This window comes from Motacilla alba, chromosome 1A, assembly GCF_015832195.1.
Source record: "Motacilla alba alba isolate MOTALB_02 chromosome 1A, Motacilla_alba_V1.0_pri, whole genome shotgun sequence".
In the NCBI taxonomy this organism is placed as follows: Eukaryota; Metazoa; Chordata; class Aves; order Passeriformes; family Motacillidae; genus Motacilla; species Motacilla alba.
Window position 1 is genome coordinate 29367735 of NC_052031.1, and position 22337 is coordinate 29390071.

General features: G+C 39.4%; 1 protein-coding gene across 7 annotated transcripts in view; it reads left to right on the top strand.

The window, feature by feature from the left end:
* TMEM117 (transmembrane protein 117) overlaps positions 1 to 22337 on the top strand; it is a 178029-nt gene that overhangs the window by 142828 nt on the left and 12864 nt on the right. For all 7 annotated transcript variants that reach the window (XM_038155838.1, XM_038155844.1, XM_038155837.1 and 4 more), the window contains one exon: positions 1990 to 2149. In XM_038155838.1, the coding sequence (XP_038011766.1) occupies positions 1990 to 2149 (160 nt within the window). The remainder of the gene's footprint in view (positions 1 to 1989; positions 2150 to 22337) is intronic.

Below are 22337 nucleotides of genomic sequence, written 5' to 3' on the forward strand. Positions count from 1 at the left end.
ATAAGCCTGCCTTTGCTTGCCTACATGCCAAAGTCTGATCTTCCATGCTTTGAACTCTTGCTCCAAAATGCAAATGCATAATTCAAGAGGACTAAAGCAGAATAGTCTTGAGCATAACTTCTGGGTATATACTTCCTATAGCAAAATACTCAGATTTGAATTATGGTTTTAAACTTCCTCTGCCCCAGGAGAGGTGGTTCCACAGACAGAGGTCAGGGAAAATCAGGGTGCCTAGTGGCTGGGGGAGTCTGCCTTGGCCAGCAGACAAGTGCTGAGGATTGCTTTCTTTCTGGAGAACGTTTCAGGTAAAGTAAGAACATTAACCATGAAAATTTCAGATATGAAGGTGACATAAGTAGGAAAAAACACCTTTGTGTGTCTCAAGAGACTATATGCAAGAGAGAGAACTGTCTTTCCAAAGTAAACTGTTCTGTGTATGTACCAAAGTGGAGCTTGTAGAAAAGTCAGTCAGGTTCAGGTACTGACAGCTGAGATTGTAGCTAAGCAAATGTTTTGGGATAAGAAGGCTTGACTATTGCTTAGGTCTAATTACATCTAATATGCCTCATTTATTGGTTTTTTCCTTGCCTAGGTGCTCATAATTCTTTCGAGGGAATTGTTAGGGTGTCAACCATAGTGTTGCATGTAACTGAGTTAATTTATTAAGAACAAAAATAGATATTCCAAGGTAAAGGTGGTAGCAATCAAGTAATTTCGTGTCTCATTACATTGAAGAAGGGCAGCCCATCATGTCACAGAAGAATGATGTTTATGAGTCCAAATGTATTATACTATTGCCTATGTGCATATTTGGTTTCCCTTCCTTGCAGATACAGACAAGGCTGCTGTATAAAAAGAAATGCATACAGACTGGTAGCCTGTGACTACTGGTGTAAAGATTTTTTTTCCCTCTGCTGAGTATTGGTCCTGTTTGGAAATGTCATGGGAAATATTCTTAGCTTTATTTTACAACCCTCAGTAACTGTAGAAAATTAGATGATATTGCTGTAGAGAAAAAAAAATCCTGCCACAATTATTTAGCCATGAGCATGCATTCAGATTTTGATATGCCACTATTATAGCACAGATTTGCTGACAGCTATGGCTACTGGAAGAAGCCTTGCTCACCCTTAAATTACCAGGTAAATTTTCCTGCTTCCATGGAACCAAAAATTCAATCAGTCACTGCTGCCAACTCTGTAAGGTATTACCAAAGTGATGCTGGAAAGGATGCAGAGGTATTTTGCAGGGATAGCTTAGAAGGATATTTTCTTAAATACTGCGTTTCAAATTGTGTGAATTAGTCAAATATGTCTTTTGGAATTCTTCTAGCATTTATACAGAGGCCTTAATACTTTTGTGATTCACTCTTCACTGACTTCTCAGAAAAGTCATAAAATTGTTGAAAACTTTTACAAAGGACATCTTAGAACACACAAAGCAAAATCTTTCTACAATCTTCAGAATTTGAAAAAAATAATTTAATGCATTGAATTTTTTTTAATAGAGACATGTTTCTGTATAAAAAATAGACTTCACAGTTAGTGTCTTACAGCTCCTATAGCTAAGGAAAGATTTTCAAAGGTTCTGATGTCTTTGGTGCCTTAGACAATGTTTTCTCAATCAGTTGATTTGAATTTGGCCTAGATCATGCATGCCTTGGTACATTTTACTTCTCTCTTATTTTACTTAACTGGTTTTCATCTTCAGTGAAAAGAACAGAATGAAGAACTAGAGTGATATAGTCCAGCTAGTTTTGCAACAGGCTTAGTACTAGCTACTAAATTTATTTTCACTAAGGATACAGCTGACTGCTTTCTTCCTTAAATTAAAAGATTTGTTTGTGCACCTAATTTTCTTTAGTCTGTTTTCATCAGTGGGAAAGTGCTGATAAAATACGAGTTGACTGTTAGAAGACGGATAAAATAGAATGATGTGTCTTCATTACTATCATGTGCTCTCTGAACTGTTTTTTCTTCTTCCTTCCAGGACAGTTCTGTTTACTCTGACCTCTGTAGTTGTGCTTGTCATCACTACTGACTGGATCAGCTGGGACAAGCTGAATCGTGGATTTCTGCCAAGTGATGAGGTCTCAAGAGCCTTCTTGGCTTCTTTCATCTTGGTGTTTGACCTTCTTATTGTCATGCAGGTACACTCTCCTAATGTTCCACTCAGGCTGTTGAGACTGCCTAGTCATTCTATTTCCTCTAGAGCAAATGGTGTTTAGCTAAGGCTACAAAAAGGTAAATAAATGTTTAGTTTGCAATCACTATTAGGAAGGGCATTTCATAACATCGTTTTCAGTAACTTTGCAAAAAAAGGCCTCTGGCCTTTGATTGCAAAAATATTGGTGATTTCTATTAGAGTGATAGGTAAGAACTGCATGACTTTTCAAATTAGAAAGTGTTTTCTGCAAAAATTACATCAGGAGAAGAAACAGAAGCTGGTTGTTTTGTAAATTCATATCTTCTCTTAGGAAGATGAGATAAATTCAGACAAACAAGAAAGAAATACTTCCATATTTCAAGCATTTACAATATCAGGTATACACACACTAAGCTATTTTAATATCTGAAAATTAGTATCTGCTGTTAAGATTCAGCTTCCCACTTCTACATGATTTTTTTTACTTGATGGCAGGTCCTTGTAGTGTAATGACTTCTGCCTGAAAGCTTAACTGGGGAGGTGATTCATTGTAATCTGCCTGATGTCTGCTCTCCCCTTTGCATCCGTATGTGGTTTGAACCTTGTGTGAATAATTAACACAAAATTCTGTGAAAAATTATGCCATTTGGGCTGAGGCAAGGAAGAGGAGTATGGAAGGCCCATGACTGTTCTTAGTCCTAGACGTGTTAGACTGTTGAACTGAAGGTCAGCAAAGAATATGAGAAGAACCAATGCGTCCATCCTCTCCGATACATTATTAATTCTGCCAGCAGAGAGAGTTTCTGAGACCTCAGTTCTCTTTTTAAAAACCTATCTATTTCATGAGTAATTATCATAGAGGTGACAGTGGTGGCACTCACATTTTATCACTGCTGTACCTGGACTTGAAAGGTGCATAGAGTCCTGTAGCTCAGTTTTGTTTTCCAATGTCCACCACTGTTCAGTGCTGACTGTGGTTCATGGTTAGAACTGGGAGGATAAGAAAGGAAATACTGTTTTCTCATAATACTGCTTTTCTCATAAGATTTCTGGTGCTTTGTTTTCTCTGCCTTTGAATTTTACATTTTGTTTGAGTTTCAAAAAGATTCAAGAGAATGTATAATAAATTATTGTACTTTACAGAGCTGTAATGAAAGTATGAATGAAAATGCATCAAGCTATACTGAATTTGATATTGCATGCAGGCTAGAAAAACAAAGCTGTCTTCATATGAAATAACTATTAAACCATCCTTTTGGCTTTGAGAAATGAAATCCCAGTATTTTGATCTTGGAGTTGCTGAATATAGAGAAAAGTCTTATGTGAAACAGCTTGTCCTGAGTACTCTTTCATATTTTTATAACACAAAGCAAGAGGCTCTTTTTAATTCCATTTCTAAGTGATATTTGTATGATGGAGTTATTTATTTACTCGAAGTTATTTATTTGGACTGTGAAAATATGTTGGTATGTTTTATTTAAAATGTAGTTTTAGCATTGCTACAGCAATAATCCTATGTTGAGAGTGGAAAGTATTAAATCACATGGAATGACAGAAAGGTCCAGGTTGGAAGGGACCAGAGTGGATCATGTGGTCCAACCTCCCTGCTCAGGCAGAGTCATCCTAGAGTACATTGCACAGGGCTGTGTCCAGACAGTTCTTGAATATTTCCTGTGAGGGAGACTCCACAACCTCTCTGGGCAATCTGTTCCAGTGCTTGATCACCTGCACAGTAAAGAGGTTTTTCCTCATTTTCAGGTGGAACTCCCTGTGCATCAGTTTCTGCCCATTGCCTCTTGTCCTATTGCTTGGCACCACCAAAAAGAGCCCAGCTGAATCCTTTTGACACCCTCCCTTCAGATACTGACAGAGATTGGTAAGGTCATCTCTCAGATGTGGACTTAGCAATAAGGGCAGGTGAAAGTGACAGGTTTTTCAGATGAGTCAGGGGAAATGGAACTTTGCCTTTAATAAAACTGATGACAGATCCAGCTCCTTTTCCAAGGCGGGTTTTACAGGAAGGAGCCATACACCCTGAACTACTTTTGTCAGAATTATGTGGAGTGCTTCACTCCACTCAGAGTGTATTGCTCTTCCTAGCAGATTTTAGACACGCCTGTCAAACAGCATTACAGAAATGGATAACCATTTTGAAGACACACTTGTACTCAGCTAATTGTGCAATGTTTGCCCAAGAATCCTGCTGTGAGGGCTGGCTCTGTTGTAGCATCTCCTGTGGCCTGCAGATCTCTGAAGGAGAAGGGACAGGTTCAAGTGGGGTGACTTTGGGAGAAACCTTTCTGTAGCAAGTGATGGATTTTCCTTCCTGCAGTGTCTCACACAGTAAAGACTTCCCCCTCTTCTTTTGTCCTTTCTACATCCTCATCTATCAATGGATTGTGGAAGTGTTCCTTATTAGTACTGATGTAAAACATTCAAAAATAATCCTGAAAATAAAAGAGAATTAAAGGAGTAGATAGGAACAGTCTTGACCTACAGCTTCACTTTATTTGTACTTATTATGAAATTCAAGTGACATACATGAGTATATTCCTAAATACCATTTAACCAAAAAAAGTATGATATTTCTCATGCCATTATTGACCCCATGGCATTTCTTTTCTTTCTTTCCTATCCTAGATTTCTTTTCTTGAATCTGCCTCTACAGCTGCTACTTATGGATTTATAGCTGCATTGAATTCCTCAGTCCCAAAGTGCTGGGTTTGTTTTTTTTGTTTTTTTTTTTTTTTTTAATTTTTGTGAGAGTCACTGCTTTGAATGATATCAAGTCTCTTTCCTTTCAATTTTGAACACAGAACACTAGCTCTCCTGAGCTCCAATTTCATCCATCAGGCATCTGTTTTCTCTAAATTTTCCTGTCTCATCGCTCTGTGACTGGTAACAAGGGAGTGAGTTATTGTGTGCTGAGAGGGACTAGTTAGTGTGGTCCCAGAAATGGCCAGCTCAGGAACAAGCACATGGAAGTGGAATGTCCTACAGAGTGAAATGTCCCTGCCCATCTCCTGGCAGGGAAGTAAGGCTCTGAGTAACCAGGGCATGAAGCCTCCAGTTGTTGTTTACTGAGGATAAGGCAAAGATGATGGAAATGTATTATACTTACAGATCAGAGAATGAAATAATGCTTTGGCAACCCAATGGTTTTAGTTTAAAGGAAAACACTTTGAGAATTTAATGAGAGTGTAGTTAGTGTTTATGTAAAATGGCAATGAGGGCCAAAAAGCATTGATATGAGTAATTAAAATCCAGAAGTTTCTATTGAAATATTTTCAAGATCCAACAGGATATATAAATTCCTTCTAAAAATCCTTGAAACATTATTTTGCCCCCTTGCCAGACCCCACTATAAATTACAGTTTATTTCTTCAAGTCTTTCAGTTACTTTAGGACTAAGAAAATTATAAGCAAAATCATTTTCTGCTGAGAAGAGGTGGGTGTATTTTGGCCCTTATTGCACATTATATACCTTACCATTTTAACAAGCTGTCTGGTTTTTCTTGCAGTGTTACCATTCTGTGCTTGTCTAGTTTGATAACTGGCACCATCATTATATGCTGTGGATTTTATTAAACAAGACATGTGAAGCACAGTATTTTTAAGTACATTTCATCTTTTATACTGATTGAGGTGGTTAAATCTTGCTCGGATGCATTATATTTATCTCAGGCATTATAAATCCAACTCCAGTGTTTTCTTTAGCTGCTGTAACTTGGTGTATTTGTGATGACCTGAATCCTCTTGTGCCAATTTATACTGGCTGAGGGCTGAGCCCTTTTTTTAGCTCTGTCACTTAGTTCCTCATTTGCAGGAGAGGAACAACTGTAGTTCTTTCCTTTCACTATTTGTGTGATTGTCTGCTTAAGCCCCCAAGGTGCTCAGTGAAGGAGGCTGACTTGGTACAGCTTCCAGTGTAATCAGGCACCAGTCCCAGCTGGAGCCTCATGGCTCTGAGATGACTACACACAAAATGAATTAGCTGAAAAAGCTTCTCATTTGTCACAGTCATTCCATTTTACCCTGACGATGGGTACATGCCGTACATGTGACACTGAGGCCCTTCTTTGGCAGTGCAGGTGTTTGCCTGAAATCACAAAGCGGTTGTCTAAAAGTAGACCCAGCATTTTCAAATACTGCCCCTGGAAACCAACATATCCAGCCCAAATTCACAGAAAAACACGCACTTGTAGGAGCAAGAAAATCTGAGGATTATTTGCAAGTCTTTCACAGGACTATTTTCATCTTTAGTAGCAAGGAGAGCCTTTTCATAGATTCTGCTGTAATCAGTGTGTGATAGGCTTTGTTATTGCCGGGTGTATGTGTAAGAAATGTTGCATTGCTTAAGAGTATATTGGAGTGATTTATGTTTATATAACAGTAATGGTGACATTCAGATCATTTCAGCTCTCCACAGCAATGCTCTGGAATGTATTATTTGACTGTAGAAATCTGCTTTGTTATGAGCATTACACAGGTTTTTATGTGAAAATAAAAATTCTGAGATGAGGCTGAACAGGTTCAGCTGCTTTCTAAGTGGTAGAATTGCTTGCAGTTTTTAAATGTAAGCAATGAATTAAAAAGAGAAAGATAAACCTCAGTTTGCCATCATTAGACAGAGCACCGCCTTGGCAACAAGTTTTATGCCCATCCATATCTTACCTTTAGCTACATGGCATATTGAGCATACAAGACTTACAGACAGGTTGCACAGAGCATACAGATCCACCTACCAATAATACTGAGTTCAAGTAAGAAGAGGGAGCAAGAACAGCTCAGTTGCTCTTAATCAAACCTTAGAGGGAAAAAGAAACAAGAATATGCTTGATATTGTTAGTCTAGCTGAGTTATTTCTGCAAAGCTGATTGAATGGCAGATGTTTTTACTTTCTCAAAAAGTTTGAAGCCTGTAATATGAAACATTAACAAAAAGACAATTACTTTTATTGCCTTTGACTTCTTCTAACATGCTATAAAGCTTCTGCTTTTATTTGTATAACAAAACAGACATATTTAATCACCGAGTGTCTTGAGATACCAAATGCATTAGATATTTTTACATCTGTTAGAATCCACACTTTACTGAGCCCATCAATAAATAATTTGTTTCCATATGTAAAGAGGAGGGGAAGTATTCCCTAGTGCTTTCAGTGATTTGAAATTATAGATTGTGATGGTTTCTGAGTTTCAACTATCATTTAACTACTCAGCTATACTGTGTTTGGCATCATGTACCTGTGGGTCATAGGTGTTGTGTAAATGTGGCCTTCAGTCAACCAGGTTTCTAGTTGCCTGCAGGTCAGAAGCTAAAAAGTTTCCTTCCTCTGGAATCTGACCATGTTTGCTTCTCTGTCATGTAATGACTTTTAGGGAAAGGAGATTCCCCAGAACAACACCAGGTCTGACAGCTAGATTGGGCACCAGCACTACATAACACAGTGTAATTTTTGTGTTTCCCACTGGAGCAGCAAAACAATGAAATCAATATGCCTATAGAGTCTCCCATACAGTCTCAGTAGTGTCCTGCAGCTGGATTTGGACTGTACTATGCATCGGCTGCTCCCCAAATAATTAACCTCTTCTTTATCTCTTCCTAGTACCCAGATAGTGTTTGCAATATAATTTTTCATTCAGATTCCTTAGAGCCCTGCCTGAGCCATTGGCTGCTGTAGGCATATCTACACGTCATTGCTCTTGTTGAAATGGTACGAGCAGAGACAAAGGTGATGTTGCTCAAATTGGGAAAGAGTTGTAGCTTTCACCTCACTCTCCCCAACACTTTTTTGGTTGCTGCAGTAGCCAGTAATGCTGAACTTGTCTTGATACCTCTATGCCAGAATGACACAGCCTCAGGTAGTGTGTGATGGTGCCATGTGCTTTCATCTCCTGCTTCATTAGCAGAGAGGGCAGCCACAGGCATGGAGGGGACTATCCATTAGCAACCAATGCAAGGTGGAGCTGTCAGAGCCTCTGAAATCAGTCACAGCAGGTGTGGAATCCATCTCTCCCAGGATGAAAATAGCTGAATTAAAGAGCTGCTTTCAAGACTGGCTCTGGGGAAGGCAGTGTGTGTCCTAAGGCAGCCTGATGCTGGGAGTGGTTTGAAGCACTTATGAGGGCCATAAGGGAGAAAGAAGCCCAGGCCCAGCAGTTCAAGCCTGGCCACCTCCAGCTCATAGCAGAGATTTCATAGCAGTTCCCTATCTCTGCATTAAGATCATGGTAGTGGCAGGAAAGTCCTGCTGTGCATGGTAGCACATCAGCAGAGAGAAAGATTTGAAATTGGCTTAATCCCCTGCAGTGGTCTCCCTCCATCCAGCAGCACTGTATGGTGCACCAGAGGCACAGGAAGAGGCACACATCAAAGGCAGTTGCTGGTAATGGTGCCCCACTCCTGGGGAAGTACTCATGGTTTTAGTGACCCAACCTTGGCAGGGCTGCTTTTCTGCTGTGGCCAGCCAAATTTGGCCATCCCCTTCAAGAAGCTTTTACTCTGTCCTGGTCAACTCTGTTTCCATCTCTTTTTCAACAGTCGAAGAAGCCTCTGGAGTGCTGCAGTTCTCAGTGAATTCATGGCTTGCACCCCTGCCAGCATTAATTTAGTGATACAGTAAGTCAGAAGACTGCACTGTAGTTGTTCTGGCTGGTAATGGTCATTTTGTCTGTGATTTTATTTCATCTTTCAGGAGAGACATTGAAGCTCTTTCTTTCATATAAACCTAGCTTTGATTTTACTCTCCATCAGTTCTCACTGAGCTTTGCTGTGATGTCGTTTCCCGCATCACGTACCACACAAGGAATTAAATGATGGAAATTTGTGGCTAGGTAATCCATTCTATTGCTTGTAGATGAAAACGAGAAAACAGTGTACATCACTTTCTAATGTATCTCACTATGGATTTAAGGATTTAATCCTATAATCCTTCTTGGATGGCTCTTTACTTTTAGTTTCGCTCAGGTGGTTTTTGGACTCGACTATATACAATGTGCAGCACACATTTGGTCTATAATGAAATTTCATTCCACTTCAGAACTGTGTGCCCAAAGTGGAGAAACAATTCTCAACAGCAGCACTGATCGCATATATACCACACAATCTGTTAAGGAGTAGGTGGCAGAAAGGAAGTGATTAAGTGATCTGCTTTATCAGACAGCCAGTGTTAGAGGAAACCAAAATTGTTGTTCCATGTCAGGAGTGCGAGTGTGCATTTTTATCATCTTGATTTGGCCCAGTTTTTGCAGGCTTTGTGTTGGAGAAAGCTGCCCAGACTTCCCAGACTGTGCTGGGTGACATTTCTGAAGGCAGCTGCTTGGTGGTGTCCCAGCCACCTGCAACTGCCACCTCCCAGACAAGAACTGCACCAGGTTCTTTTGGCTCTAAGTTGTGCTTTTGTCCTGACCTTAAGTTGAAAAGCAGCAGCTACATCTTCTGAATGAATGTTAAATACCCTTGGGGATGTTTCTGGCATCTGGGCCAAACAATTACTGTACTAATCTAAATTATACAAACCCTTACTGTTCCTCAAGGTCAGACTGCAAAGATTTTCATATCTGGACAATGTGTTCTAAATACTGGGGATTAGAGAAAGAAAAGCATCACACAAACAAGCCTAATATCAGAAATGAGCAGATGATAATTTAAGCAGGACGAATACAGTGACATGTAAAAAATTGTGTTAAAAATGTGACAACACCACTGAAGCTGCAGAATCATGCATTCAGGAATTAGGAGATGTCAGAATTAAGTCACCAGTATAAACTTTTCACCCCTATTTTGTCTGTGCATTGTGATACAATCTTTAATTATCTATTCACATTCCATTTTTCCACAGGACCTCTCTCACTTTCTGCACTGGATGAATGGTGTTCACTTAATGAGAAGCTATTTGATATCTTGGTTTACCTTTTCCGTGCAGCCTGTGGCCCCAGGCCTTACTTACTGCACACAATTGGAACCTTGATATGAAGATGAAATCATTCATTTCCTTATGGACTTTTTTTGTGACACTCATTGCTGTATTTCCTAAGGGTTTCTCAAGCATTAATATATTTATCTTCACAAGAGCCTTCACAACAGGAGTGTTATTGTCCATTATTGTCCCCATTTTATACTGAGGCACAAAGAAATTAAAGTCAAAGGGCCCCTAATTTGAGATGTCTGAGGACATTATTATGAAAATTCATATTATTACCCATCCCTTAACTGAGCAGTTAACTAATTGAGGGAGGAGGATCTCTAGCATATTATTTCATCATAACAGACAGAGCCACACATTTACTTGATGTAATTTTATATATTATTATACTGACTGCCCTATTTCTCTGGTAGCATTCAAACTATTTTACAAACAGTTTCTTTGCTTGCTTTGAATAATGCCTGTAACTGTGTCAAATATCTAGCTCCATAAAGAGTCTGGCTACTTTTTTGTGCTGATCTTAAAGGAGTATAATTCAGTCCTATCTGGATAGTGCCATGCATTACAAGACTTCTGTTCTCCCCACGAATATTGTGTCAACTCTTCCTCTTGCCAGGGGTGATATATTCAGGTCCAGCTCTCGTTCGTTTCAATACCAGCCATGGGCACTTGTACAAATCTAAGCATAGGTAGGGTGGGGAGGCAATCCCACAGGGAAAGATAATAGTTTGGTTCTAGTAATTCACTTGCTATCTCTTAGATGTCTTATAGCAGAGTAGGTTGAGAGATGTGTCATAGCAGAACTGGTCAAATTCAGTTTCTCTTAGCAGCAATGACTTCTGTAACAGGCGGCAAATGTTTTCACATCTGCTGCTGTCTCTTGCATTTACAACCGTCTTCCCACACACTTTCCAGCTTGTGCAGCAAATGCAGAGTGCAGGAGAACTGCAGGGGTCTCTGTCACAATATATTTCCACCTCACAATCATAAGTTAGATACTCTTTAATGAAAAAAAAGTTGTTTCTTCTGGAACAAACTGTTTGTAAACCAGTAACTAGGAAAGGATGGTACCATGCCTACCCACAAGGTACAGATAACCTTAGTCTGACATCTAGTTCTTGAGTCTTCACCACTGAAATATTCAGGCAGATGCCTTAATGCAGGACTTTCTGTGTGCATAAATCTGATATTTTTTTACAAAAATATAGCAATGTCAACATCAAAAGCCCACCATATGAACTCAATATGTCTTATCAGGTACTGGAACTCTTACCTCCCCTGAAGGGATGTTTGCCATGTGAGCAACTGCTAATAGCAGTGTGTGCTTTTTCTTCCAATGAGATCATAGAAAGAAGTATACTTTGCCTCTGGACCTCTCATGTGCTTGTTAACAGCAGAGAGTGGTGATAATTAGAGGCATGGTGGCCAGTCCAAACTCCAGAGCCAGTGTGCTACTGATACTTTCTGATCACATCGCCGAGCATGGCTTTTTCCTTCCTGTCACTTCCAAGTCCTCTCTCTGTGTCTCCTTTTTTGCCCCCATCCTGGGTCCTCCTCATGTCCTGCTCTGTGACATATCCCATTATTTATATCCAATTCCAGCCTTAAGTCTTCATGTCTCTCATTTCTGGGCTCCATATTTAGTGAATTCCAATCACCTACCCTGCAGCTGCTGTTCAAACCAGAATCACTCCTTGTCTCCCTTCCCTCTCCCCCTTTTTCTTTAACCAGCCAGTCCCAACCTCCTGCTCTCACCCCTACCCTCTTGCCCTCATTCAAGTCTCTCCTCTCTTCCTGCTCCTTGTGTGTAGTCTATTCCAATTTCCCTATCAAACCCTTGTGTCTCTGTGGTCATTCCTTTCACAGCATGGCCCGGGCTGTGTGGCTGCACATGGGAATGCCAAGCCTTCTGCTCAGCCTCTTAGAGAGGGCTGCTGGGGAGGGAGGAGCACAGGGTTTAGCTCAGAATAATTTAGGTAGAATAAGACCCGTAAAATCAAGTTATTAATCTAATACAGCCAAGTTTGCTGCTAAACCTTGTCCCTAAACATCACATCTAAGTGTCTTTCACATACCTCCAGGGATGGGGGCTTAATCACTTCCCTGGGCAGCCTGTTCCAGTGCATATAGTATAAAGTTTTTCTCTGGCTATGTACAGCTTGAAAAAGGTCTAAATATCTTTACTTTGATTCAACATACTGCTGTGTTGTCCTGTGTGCAAAATAAAAAGACCAAAAATTTTAAATTAATTTTAAGAAATAGTCCCTGCTACACTCAGTCTCAGACCCGAAGCCAAATGCCCTTTTGTCTCCATCTTCCCTCGGGTCCAGATGCCTAGCTCAAGCTGTACTTGACTAGCTCCAGCTGCACACAGAGTACTTGGGATTAGTAATTAGAGGAAGGCTGGCTCTTTGTCTCTTGGCTGCTGTGCAGGGCCAGCTCAATCCTTGTTTGAGAACAGCTCAGAGTCCTGCCAGCAGCAGCAGCATCAAAAAATGGGGATGAAGGCAAAGGGGAGGTGGAGGATGCTCTGTCTCTCTTCTGAGATTTGCAGTTTCACTATGGAGCCTGATGCTCTAGGAGCTGAGGGACTCTGGCATGCTGAGTGATGGACAGTTTGGGAAGATGCACGTTTCTGAACCTTTAGCTAGATTCTTGGAAGTATGAAAATTACTGACTTTTCAAAGGTACCTTAAACTTCTTCAGTTTGGGCCAGGTATTTACAGGGAAGCAAGAGGCACATCTCTGACCCAAAAAGTTACTTCCTTGCTTAACTATGTCTCCACTTAAAACCACAAAAAAAAAAAACAACCTCCAAAACCAAACTAAAAATTAAAAAAAAAAAAACCAAAAAACAAAACCAAAGCAGTTATAAGCAAATGAGATCAGTATGTGCACAAACTCAGTTGCATGATAAGCAGCAGCACTGTGCTTTCTGCCTGTTCTGTATGGCACCTGCCGTTCGGTATGAATTCCTCTAGTGCCATTTTTTTTATAGCAAAATGAACCCAAAACCACTCTCTTTTCATACTGCAGGAAACTTCCTGCATTTCTTTCAGTTGCTTTCATAAAACTACACTAAGGGCTGAGTTTTCTCATTCTGTTGCTCTGTGGGAGGGGTCTGGAAGGAAGAACAGCCTCTGCTCCCTTGACCTGCTGAATTTCAGATCAACAGAGGTGAGACTTTTCCCAGCTCTACACAGCTGTGCTCCAGTATCCTGGCTCAATTTTTAACCTTTACTGAGATGGTGGCTCCAACTTGACACAACTGTGTTGATTTGCAGACAAAATGCCTTGTTCATATTGGTGATGCTCAGAGTCCAAACCGAATTGTTATGTAGCCACTTCCATGAAACTTTTCTCAACCTAATTTATATATTCATTTTTCTAGCCACAAAAATCTCGCTTTTCCTTTGCATAGTGCTTGTAGGTATAAGCAGTTTTGAACTGTCAAAGAAAACTGGAAAATGAAGTTTTTGTTCCCCATACAGTTCTGGTAAATAAATTTCTACAGTGTGTCCCAATGCAAATATACACAGTTGTGAGGTTTCTTCTACAAAGAGCTCTTCAGAAAGTGCTGCTCACTGGGACAGTGAGAGGCAATCAGGACAGTATTAGCCAGCCAATGCATTTTATCTACTGTATCAATTAATGGTGTTCTTTGTTTCTAAGAGTTGTTTATAAGAATTTTCAGGTTGCTACTGGAAATTCAGAAAAGTGATGACAATCTTAAAAAACTGTAGCAAAACTGCAAGTTCCATTGGGGATAGAATAATTGTGTCTGTATAGCCACACACAGAACCATACAGGCTAGATGGGCCTTCAGGTCATATAAGAAAATTAAATTAAATTATTACTGTGTTTTGTGTCTAAGTCATAGATTTCTGTAACATTTAAGTTAGAATGAGAACATGCACTTAATTTTCCTTAGTGATTTAGTTCCAGAAAGGTAACACATTCTGGTAGAAATCATTGTGCAGAATCATACTCATAAAAAGATAAATGTAGATATCAGTTATATGATTGGTAATTTTCCTCCTATCATGGAAATCAGTGAACACTTTCAGTGCTTTTTCAGGGAAGTAGAATGTTGTCATTAGCGGCAATTAAGTAGCAAGCCTCCAATAACTCTCTTTTCTGTCAAAGAATCTGTTTCAAGGGGCTTCACTCTCTTTATTAGCAAAAGGATTTCCATGTATCTGGTATGAGTTCATAGGGAACAATTAAGTATTTAGAATTAGGCATGAGGCATTGTAGACTTGAATAGTATGTTTATCAGAAGGACATAGTACTGCTTGCTACTTAAATGGTTGCTACAAGAGTTAAATGAGAAATATTTTCCTTGAATTTTGACTCAGCATTTAAAGCAAAAAGTTTGTCAGCTGACTGGAGGAAAACTCAGAAGATGAATGAGAGGCAAAAAAAATTATTAATATTTTAGGAAGGAGCATTTAAATACTAATACTAGTTTTTATTCTGAGTTTCTGACAAAAGGCTTGGTCATTCTAAGTGACTGTTAAGGAGTGGTCAATACTTTGTTCACTCTTTATACTGGTCAAGAGTACAAGACAGGAAAATGTTAAAATGAATTTTGTGTCCTTGAGCATTATGTATCCCCCTGTGCTATGTTCCTATAGGAGCTTGTAATCTTGTATGGCTCACTTGAGCAAAAACTTCAAAAAAATGCTTTTCTGGTCAGTGGTTTTTGCAGCCTTGATCAGGGAAGTCTCTCATTTGTGAATGAGATTTGAAGTAGAAAGACTATGAGCTGGAGCTTTCGGGTCTTTTCAGCATCTGCAAGGTCCAGAAGAGTGTCTTCACTGTAGCACATGAGAAATGTTTTTTTTATTAGTAACTTAGCTTTTGAATTTTTGCTTGCAGAATCCAGTGAAATTGACTTTTGGGCAGATCAGACCATTTGGCTGACCTCTGCTATCAGGCATGCTGGTGCAGACCAATAGCCCAGTAGTCTTTAACTTCTAAATAGTACATTCCTCTAATAATAACCTGTTGTATGGTTCTACATTTTTCCCCTGCATTGTAACTCTCCAATTCTGATTCTAGATTCTTTGAAATTGCAGTAATACTAGTTATAATCGAGTTTGCTCATATTTCTTTCATACTTGCATATCTTGAAGCCATGCTTTGAACATTTAAACTGGATAAACCTCAGGAAAAATGTATCTGAGAAGACATCAAAGCAATGGTCTCTGTTTTCTATAAAAAAACATGGCAGCAAGTCTATTGTTCCCTGGGCTCTAATTGCATTTTCATAATTAACAGAAGTACCCAACCAAGTCAACACATAGCAGGTAGCCCTGCTACAGACCAGCACATCCCTCAATATGTTTTGTAGAGCATTTCTCATGTACCAAAACTGCTACATGTAAGCGTGCAGTTTCTATCTATTCATTATTGTGGTAAATGTAGATTGCCTGGGACCCTCTGATGAATAATGATATGTTTGAATGAGCACAGCAACTTCAGTAGCAGACATTTGTTCTGTAGACATGTTAGGAGAATTATAATTGATGCCTTTTTTTATCACTGAATGAAAGGAAGATAAAAGTGCTGCTATAAACTGAAAGTTGAAATAAATTATGTAAAATACATAATTCGCATAATGACTGTCCCTTTATAAATGTTCATATTAAGTAACCATATCATTTGGGATAATTCCTCCTTGAGGAATGCTGTGAAAGAACAGCTCATTCATTTTCTTGACTTGGTGAATTGTTCTAAAACAGCTCCTCTGATGAGCAAATTGATTTACCATTTCTTTAAACTATTGAAAACAATGCTTGAATTCTATACTTTCCTGTTCAGAAAGTTTCAGTACCTGTGTCCACTGTTATGGTTTTGACTAGTTAAACTGGAACTCCCCACAAAAAAACATACACATCTACCTCTTGCCTGCATGCATATACACATGCAGAACCTTGCTTTAAAACTCCACCTGGCCTATTAATCAGACTGACAGAGTAATCACTCAGCTGCTGTAATGTAGCTCCCCTGATTCATTGGTGGCAGTAATTAAAAGTTTTGAAGTTTGGAAGTTTGGAAGCCATGCACTTATCTGCAGGCAAGATTCTGTGTCTGTTCACTGCGCACATAATGGTGTCTCTGAGAACAGTCAACGTGGCCTTTCCTAAAATTGTTGTCAGGAAAGTTCCTAAAAATAAAAACATAAACTTATGAATTAAGTCTATCGCTTGTAGATGTTACAGAGGAGGTTGTGGGAGAAAAGACAGTAAAGGGAAAATAATTTAAGTGTTATTGCTTGTGGCAAAAATTAGACAGATACAGTGTTATGTGGGTAGATGAAAGAACAAAATATCTGAAAAGAAAAATAGTGTAAAAGACCATCTTCCCCTCCAAAAAGAGTGGCTCATGGGGCAATTATGATTTTCCTCAAAGAAATTTTCTCTGAATAGAAATTAGCAAGTTGTCTTCCAAAAGTAGCATCAGCAGGAAGGGGGGAAAGGAATTTCTTGCAAATCAGTAGTAAAGACTAAATGGAAGGGTTGCAGGAGGACATCCTTCAGGAGTGTCTGTTAGTTTGGATAAGCTTCTGCCAAAAGCTGTATATATGGTTTCTTATCTACATTACATTTCCAAATCTTTTGAGCTTGTCCACCCTGTCTCACCCTGTCTCATCTGTCTTTTTTTCTTTTTTTATTTTTAATTTTAATTCAGCCTTACCTTATGGTCAACATAGTTGCTATATTTAGATTCAAATCTCACTAGGAGGATACTTCAATTCATTGCATACCACCAGCCTTTGATTTTAAAACACACCTTAATAACATTTTCTCTGCTCTTAAGGATTTTGATGGGAACAGTTTTGAAATTCAGACCAAACAGTTGTGTTTGCCAAGACCAGGGTGAGTTTGTGCAATTAGAACTTGGTTCACTGTGTTTTTGACAAGCTCTCCCAGGAGGTTTCTAAACACTGAAAACCTTTTAGGATGAAGTTCATGTTTTCTGCATGTGCTTGGCAAAGGCAGATATATTGCTCTAGTATAAAAAGCTGAAATTGCATTTTTCCTCTCATTCTCAGGAAGTGAATTTTGCATTGGGCATCAGAGAGAGGAGGCTGTAGAAATGAGTTATCTTCCCTAATTTTTGTTCACATTGAAGACCATCCTTTTGGGTTTTGACATTGTTCATTCTCTAAGGAATGTAGTTTATGTATGTGTAACATAGAGTACTAGGATCACTTCCTCAAGGGATAAGAAAATGAATGGGTTTTTTGGAGAGGGGAGGGCAGATAGAAAAGAGAGAGCTTAAGCAAATAATTCTGCAACTATTTAGTGGCATGCACTCTCTCTAATAAGAGGATATGCCATGTCACTGAACTGCAGAGAATGACTAATGGAATGCTGGGCACTCACTGGAAGATACACTACAGTAATCCCAGCCACACACTAGTTTTGTGTAGCCTCTTATTTACCAAAAATGATAGAACTAGTAGACCTGTACTTACATAGGGAGACTTACTGTTTTCTTATTTTTCTCAGCTCCTGGAACAGATGTGCCTAATGGCCACACCACAGCTTTGAGGGTAAAACTGGAGGTAGAGAGTAGCATGGAGATGGGGCTCAGGAATGGGATAAGTTGCCTTCAGGAAATGAGGTTCTGTTCGCAAACAGTGTGCTGATGCTGTGGATCCTCCTAGCAGGCTAAAATTCAGGACACAGAAAATATTTAAATTTCAACTTACAAAAACCAGAGGGAGCTGGGAAGACCAAGTATATTCCATATGATTCTTGTCCCTGAAACAAAAATTAAGTACGGATATCCATGTTTTGCAGTCAGCCTTTCTTCTTACAACACTTGCACACAATTTCCTTTACCTTTGCTTATATATTAGAACTGATATATTAATTAGCACAAGTTAGGAAGAGGAAAATAATTTTTGTAAGAGTTATTACCATTTTTTTAAGGAGAAGGGAATTCACACTGACTTTTTTGCAAACCCCACATTTAAATTCATGAGACATTTCCCTCTGTGTTCCATATGCATTCAGTGTTTTTACTTTATGTCACCTTCGGGTCTATTGTTTTTTCAATATCAGTCAAATGCAGCATGTAATACTAGGTTTTTTCCCAATGGAAATTTAACATTACTGTTTCACTGCCTTAATTGCAGCAAACTGAACCCTCCACATGCAATTTTGTTTAGCTATAGCTAAACCAAAACAAGCTGGATGAAAGTTTCAAACTGAGACCATTGGTCCAAATCTGCCACTTCAGGTCACACTGAATACCCAAGGGTGATTTATAATTTTCTTTGGAACCAGACACAAATTTTGGGGACTCAGAACAGGTGATAGTAAAACACTTCAGAGCACATATAATAATCCAAAGGAATTTTGTCCAGAACAGAGTAGCTCCTCAGTCATGCATTTCTAACATTGATGCAGCTTTGGATTGTTTTTCTTTCCACCTACAGTGAACAACACACAGTAATCCCCTTGCTCCAGATGCTCTTTATTTTTATAACACCATTTTTATTGTGCTGCAAAGCTTATAGTGAGGAAATACCTGCTCAAGTATTTTACAGCACACGTCTCTTCTCAGGTTTAGGTAACACTAAAAAACATCATTAAAATTTAAATATCAGGCAACAAGAAAATTCATGTATGTGGGTATTTGAAGGGAGAAGGAACAATATTCATTTTAATACAGCTGAAGTTAGCTGCAGACAATTGTCCTAATGTAAAATTACTTTAGAACCCTAAATAGAGCTTGCTGTTCTCAAATAGGTACAAATGTCATTAGGAGTCTTTACAAATCCTGAAATGCCCCAGATAGCATTTTACTGTTCAGCTGCAGTGTGCATATATTTCCTGCTATGCAGTGGTATATGTTTCATTGCATGTACTTCTGCAATATTCTGCTATTGTTGAAGATGGTTGTACAGCAATATATTTAAAATTTATATTTTATTCTCCACATCATAGTCAGATATTTGGTTTTCTAAGGTACCAGAAAGATTGACTCTTCTGTCGTGATTTCCCTTGACAGTAGGATGTAGTCTCAGTAAATGTGTAAATATAAGTATTGTGTATTATTAGTGAATGTTCATTTCTCCTATTCACCACAGAAATGGCTTTCATAAAGTGTGCCACTGAGGTACTTAGAAAAATCATTACAACTGGCTGGTGGTTTAGGGAAGTTTCAAGTAGAAAACAAGACCCAGTTACTTTACTGGAGCTGATTTCTTTGTCTTTTACAGATACACAGTATTGTAACATTAACACTTTGTTTAACAGTTTAACGGAGTCAAGAATTAACTGGAAAAATTTTAACTGATGTTTCTCATTCAGATGGATTATCTGATAGCTAATAAGCTCAACTGAGGTCAGACATGAGTGAGACAGTAAAAGAGTAAAAGCTTACAGAAAATACAGACACTGAAATAAAATCAAAGAGCATTTACTTTAGAGTATATTAGTTTAAATCAGCATTGTCAGCAGTTGTGAATAGCTATTGAACAGGAAAGGATGATTTACAACAAAGAGGAACCTCAGAGTGTCATCTTGGATGTATAAAACCTCACATTTGCCTGATTAAAAAACTGGTGGACTTGCTCCTAGGACATCCTGGGAGTAAGTGCACGGAGGCTGTGCTTTATGTTGCCTGACACTCCTCAGGAATGGATAAAGGGGTTTCACCTTGCTCCTGTTTGACACTAGTAAGTACTTAAAGTGTAGCTGTTAGACAGAACAGTCCTTGCTCTCAGCAGGAAATGGTGACCACTGCTATTCCTGGCCGCTACACATCTCAAGATTTGAGACCTTCTAGTGTCTGTCTTTTCTTGTGCCCTGGCTTGTTTTCAAACACAACTTGCTTGTAATGTAAGAAAATTAATGGATAGGCATTCACTGTTCACTCTACTAGCAGTATTTGTCCTGTCAAGAAGTTAGCAATGATCACTAAGGACCAGAGCAGTGTTGTGCTAGATGATAATTAAAGACAGCCATAATACAACTCCAGTCCTAGAGAATTTCATTGCTGAAGAAAATCCCAGTGTTATAACTGGTTAGACAGGCGGGTACAAGCAGTAGCAACTTTATTGGTCAGGGTGACAAGTGAGCCAGGATACCTAATTCATGACATCCTAATGGTTTGTCCTGCAAAAGAGAATTATAAAGAATGAGACAGGATAAAGCTCTTCAGCTGATAGAGAACTGCTCAGGAGAAAAAAAAAATTCTAAATACCGAAAAAAATTATAGCCTGAAGTTATAGACTGATTGAAGGAGCAGCTGTCATATAGGCAGTCTGTACATAGGTGCTGAAAGATCTAAAAGAATTGGAATACAAGGAAGTGGCCTGTACTTTATTGTATGAAATAGAAGAATTTCATGGTCAAAAAAATAGACTAGGAAAATGGTCTTTGCAGCAGCATTTCTGTATCAGTGGAGAACAGTACACATGAAGGCCAGAGGGAAAGGTGCCAATGTAACTGAACAGCAGATGATGAGAGCCTTGATGAAAATTTTAGCTGTGGCGTTTGGTAGGAATCTTCATATCTGTCACACATTATGCAAAACAAATCTGCAGTATCAAGGCACTGCAAGGTTCTGAGGAGTGAATAGATGATGATACCCAAGCCATAGTCACAGGGGAAGAGAGGGAGGTGCCATCTGTCATGAATCAGGCATAGATATTCGACTTTTCCGTGAAATGCAAGCAGTCCTTATTTTAGGTGGACTGAAATACTGAAATTACTTTGAGCTTCCTGTGGAAAGGCTGAATACCAGTAGTTCAGACAGTTCCGTAACAAATGGTGCTGTTTTGAGGATGTGTGCATACACCTTCATCTACGCTCAAATTGCATTAATGTGTAGATTCAAAGTGAAGAGTGCTTTTTTGGGTCCTCTGTGGCCTGGGAACTGTTGCCTTTACATAAGCAGAAATAGATCATAGACCAAAGGATTCTCTAGTGATTTTTTTAATGGAAGAGGTCATTCAAGGCCAAGCATGCATTGCTGCTCTCTAATAGAGGGAGTTATTGCTGTCTTAATATCATTTTCTCAAATGAGAGAAAAAATAGCAAGATTTGCAGTGGTCTTTCTAGAGAAAGGCCAGGAGCTTGAAGAACCTGAGCAAAGACTGAGGAGGGAAGAGCACAAAAATTATGGAGAGCAACAGAACAGTTGTGTATATGTTAATGCCTTACATTGCCATATAGTGCAGGGACACCCTTTCTATACCTATGTCTGGTCCTGGGAGTTGTCTTCAATCTTCTGTTTTTGCAGCTTGGATCTCAACTGAAGCAGTTATTCCACCACTGCAGTGTTTTCTCCATATTTTAAATTCTTTAAATCAACACTGAATGATAAAAGGTGTCCCTTATGTCTTCAATAAGGGACTTGGTGCCACAGTTCCTGATGGGGTTTTGTTATCATTGTTGTCAGTAACAAGACAGGTGAAGCCAAAACGGATGACCAGATCAAATAAGATTTTCTGGACTTGAAAACTATGAAGAGATTAGCTCTGATAGTACCAACATGAAGTGTTGGGGTCTCCCCCAGGTCAGGGTAACGCCAAAAGGTGGGAAAGTCTCTTTTCCCAACCCGCACTTCCGAAGAAAGAATCGGGAGTCTTCAGCCGTTGGTCTCAAGGTTGTTTATTGAATGTTATCCAAAATATTTTTCTCCTGAACTGCCGAGGTCCACTCAGCCGGTCAGCCAGAGGCGCACTGCCCTCCCACGGGGCTGGTGTTGTCTTTTATACGATATGCTACGTATTCGATATTTACAGTTTTGTCCCAATACCTATCACCTGTATTGAACAGTGACTTTCTACTCTAAACCAATCTGTGAAAGCCATCACCACCCAGAACATGGAGGTTAGGAAGAAAAAAGAAGGGCAGGGCACGCCCAAATCCCTCCATCTTGGGACTCCTGACCCCCCTGTACAAAACCCAGATCCCCATGTACAGAGCCCAAAACCCCCATGTACAAAACCTGAGAATTCTTTCTTCACCCTGTGATTATCACTGTTGTGCTATCTAAACTTGTGTGGCTTGTAATTCTTCATACAGAGTTGGTAATTTGCTCCATGGGCTAAGATCAAAACCCCACATGCCTTTGGCTGCATGCCAGGGTCTCAGAGCCCCCTGCCAGTGGCTCGGGCCATCCAGGGCACCCAGAAGGGTGTTCTGGGTTCCAACAATGAAGGAGGAAGTCTTCTGAAGAACAGTGTGTCATCTTTCACTGCGGGAGCTAAGTAGCCCCAGTGAAGCCATTCAGG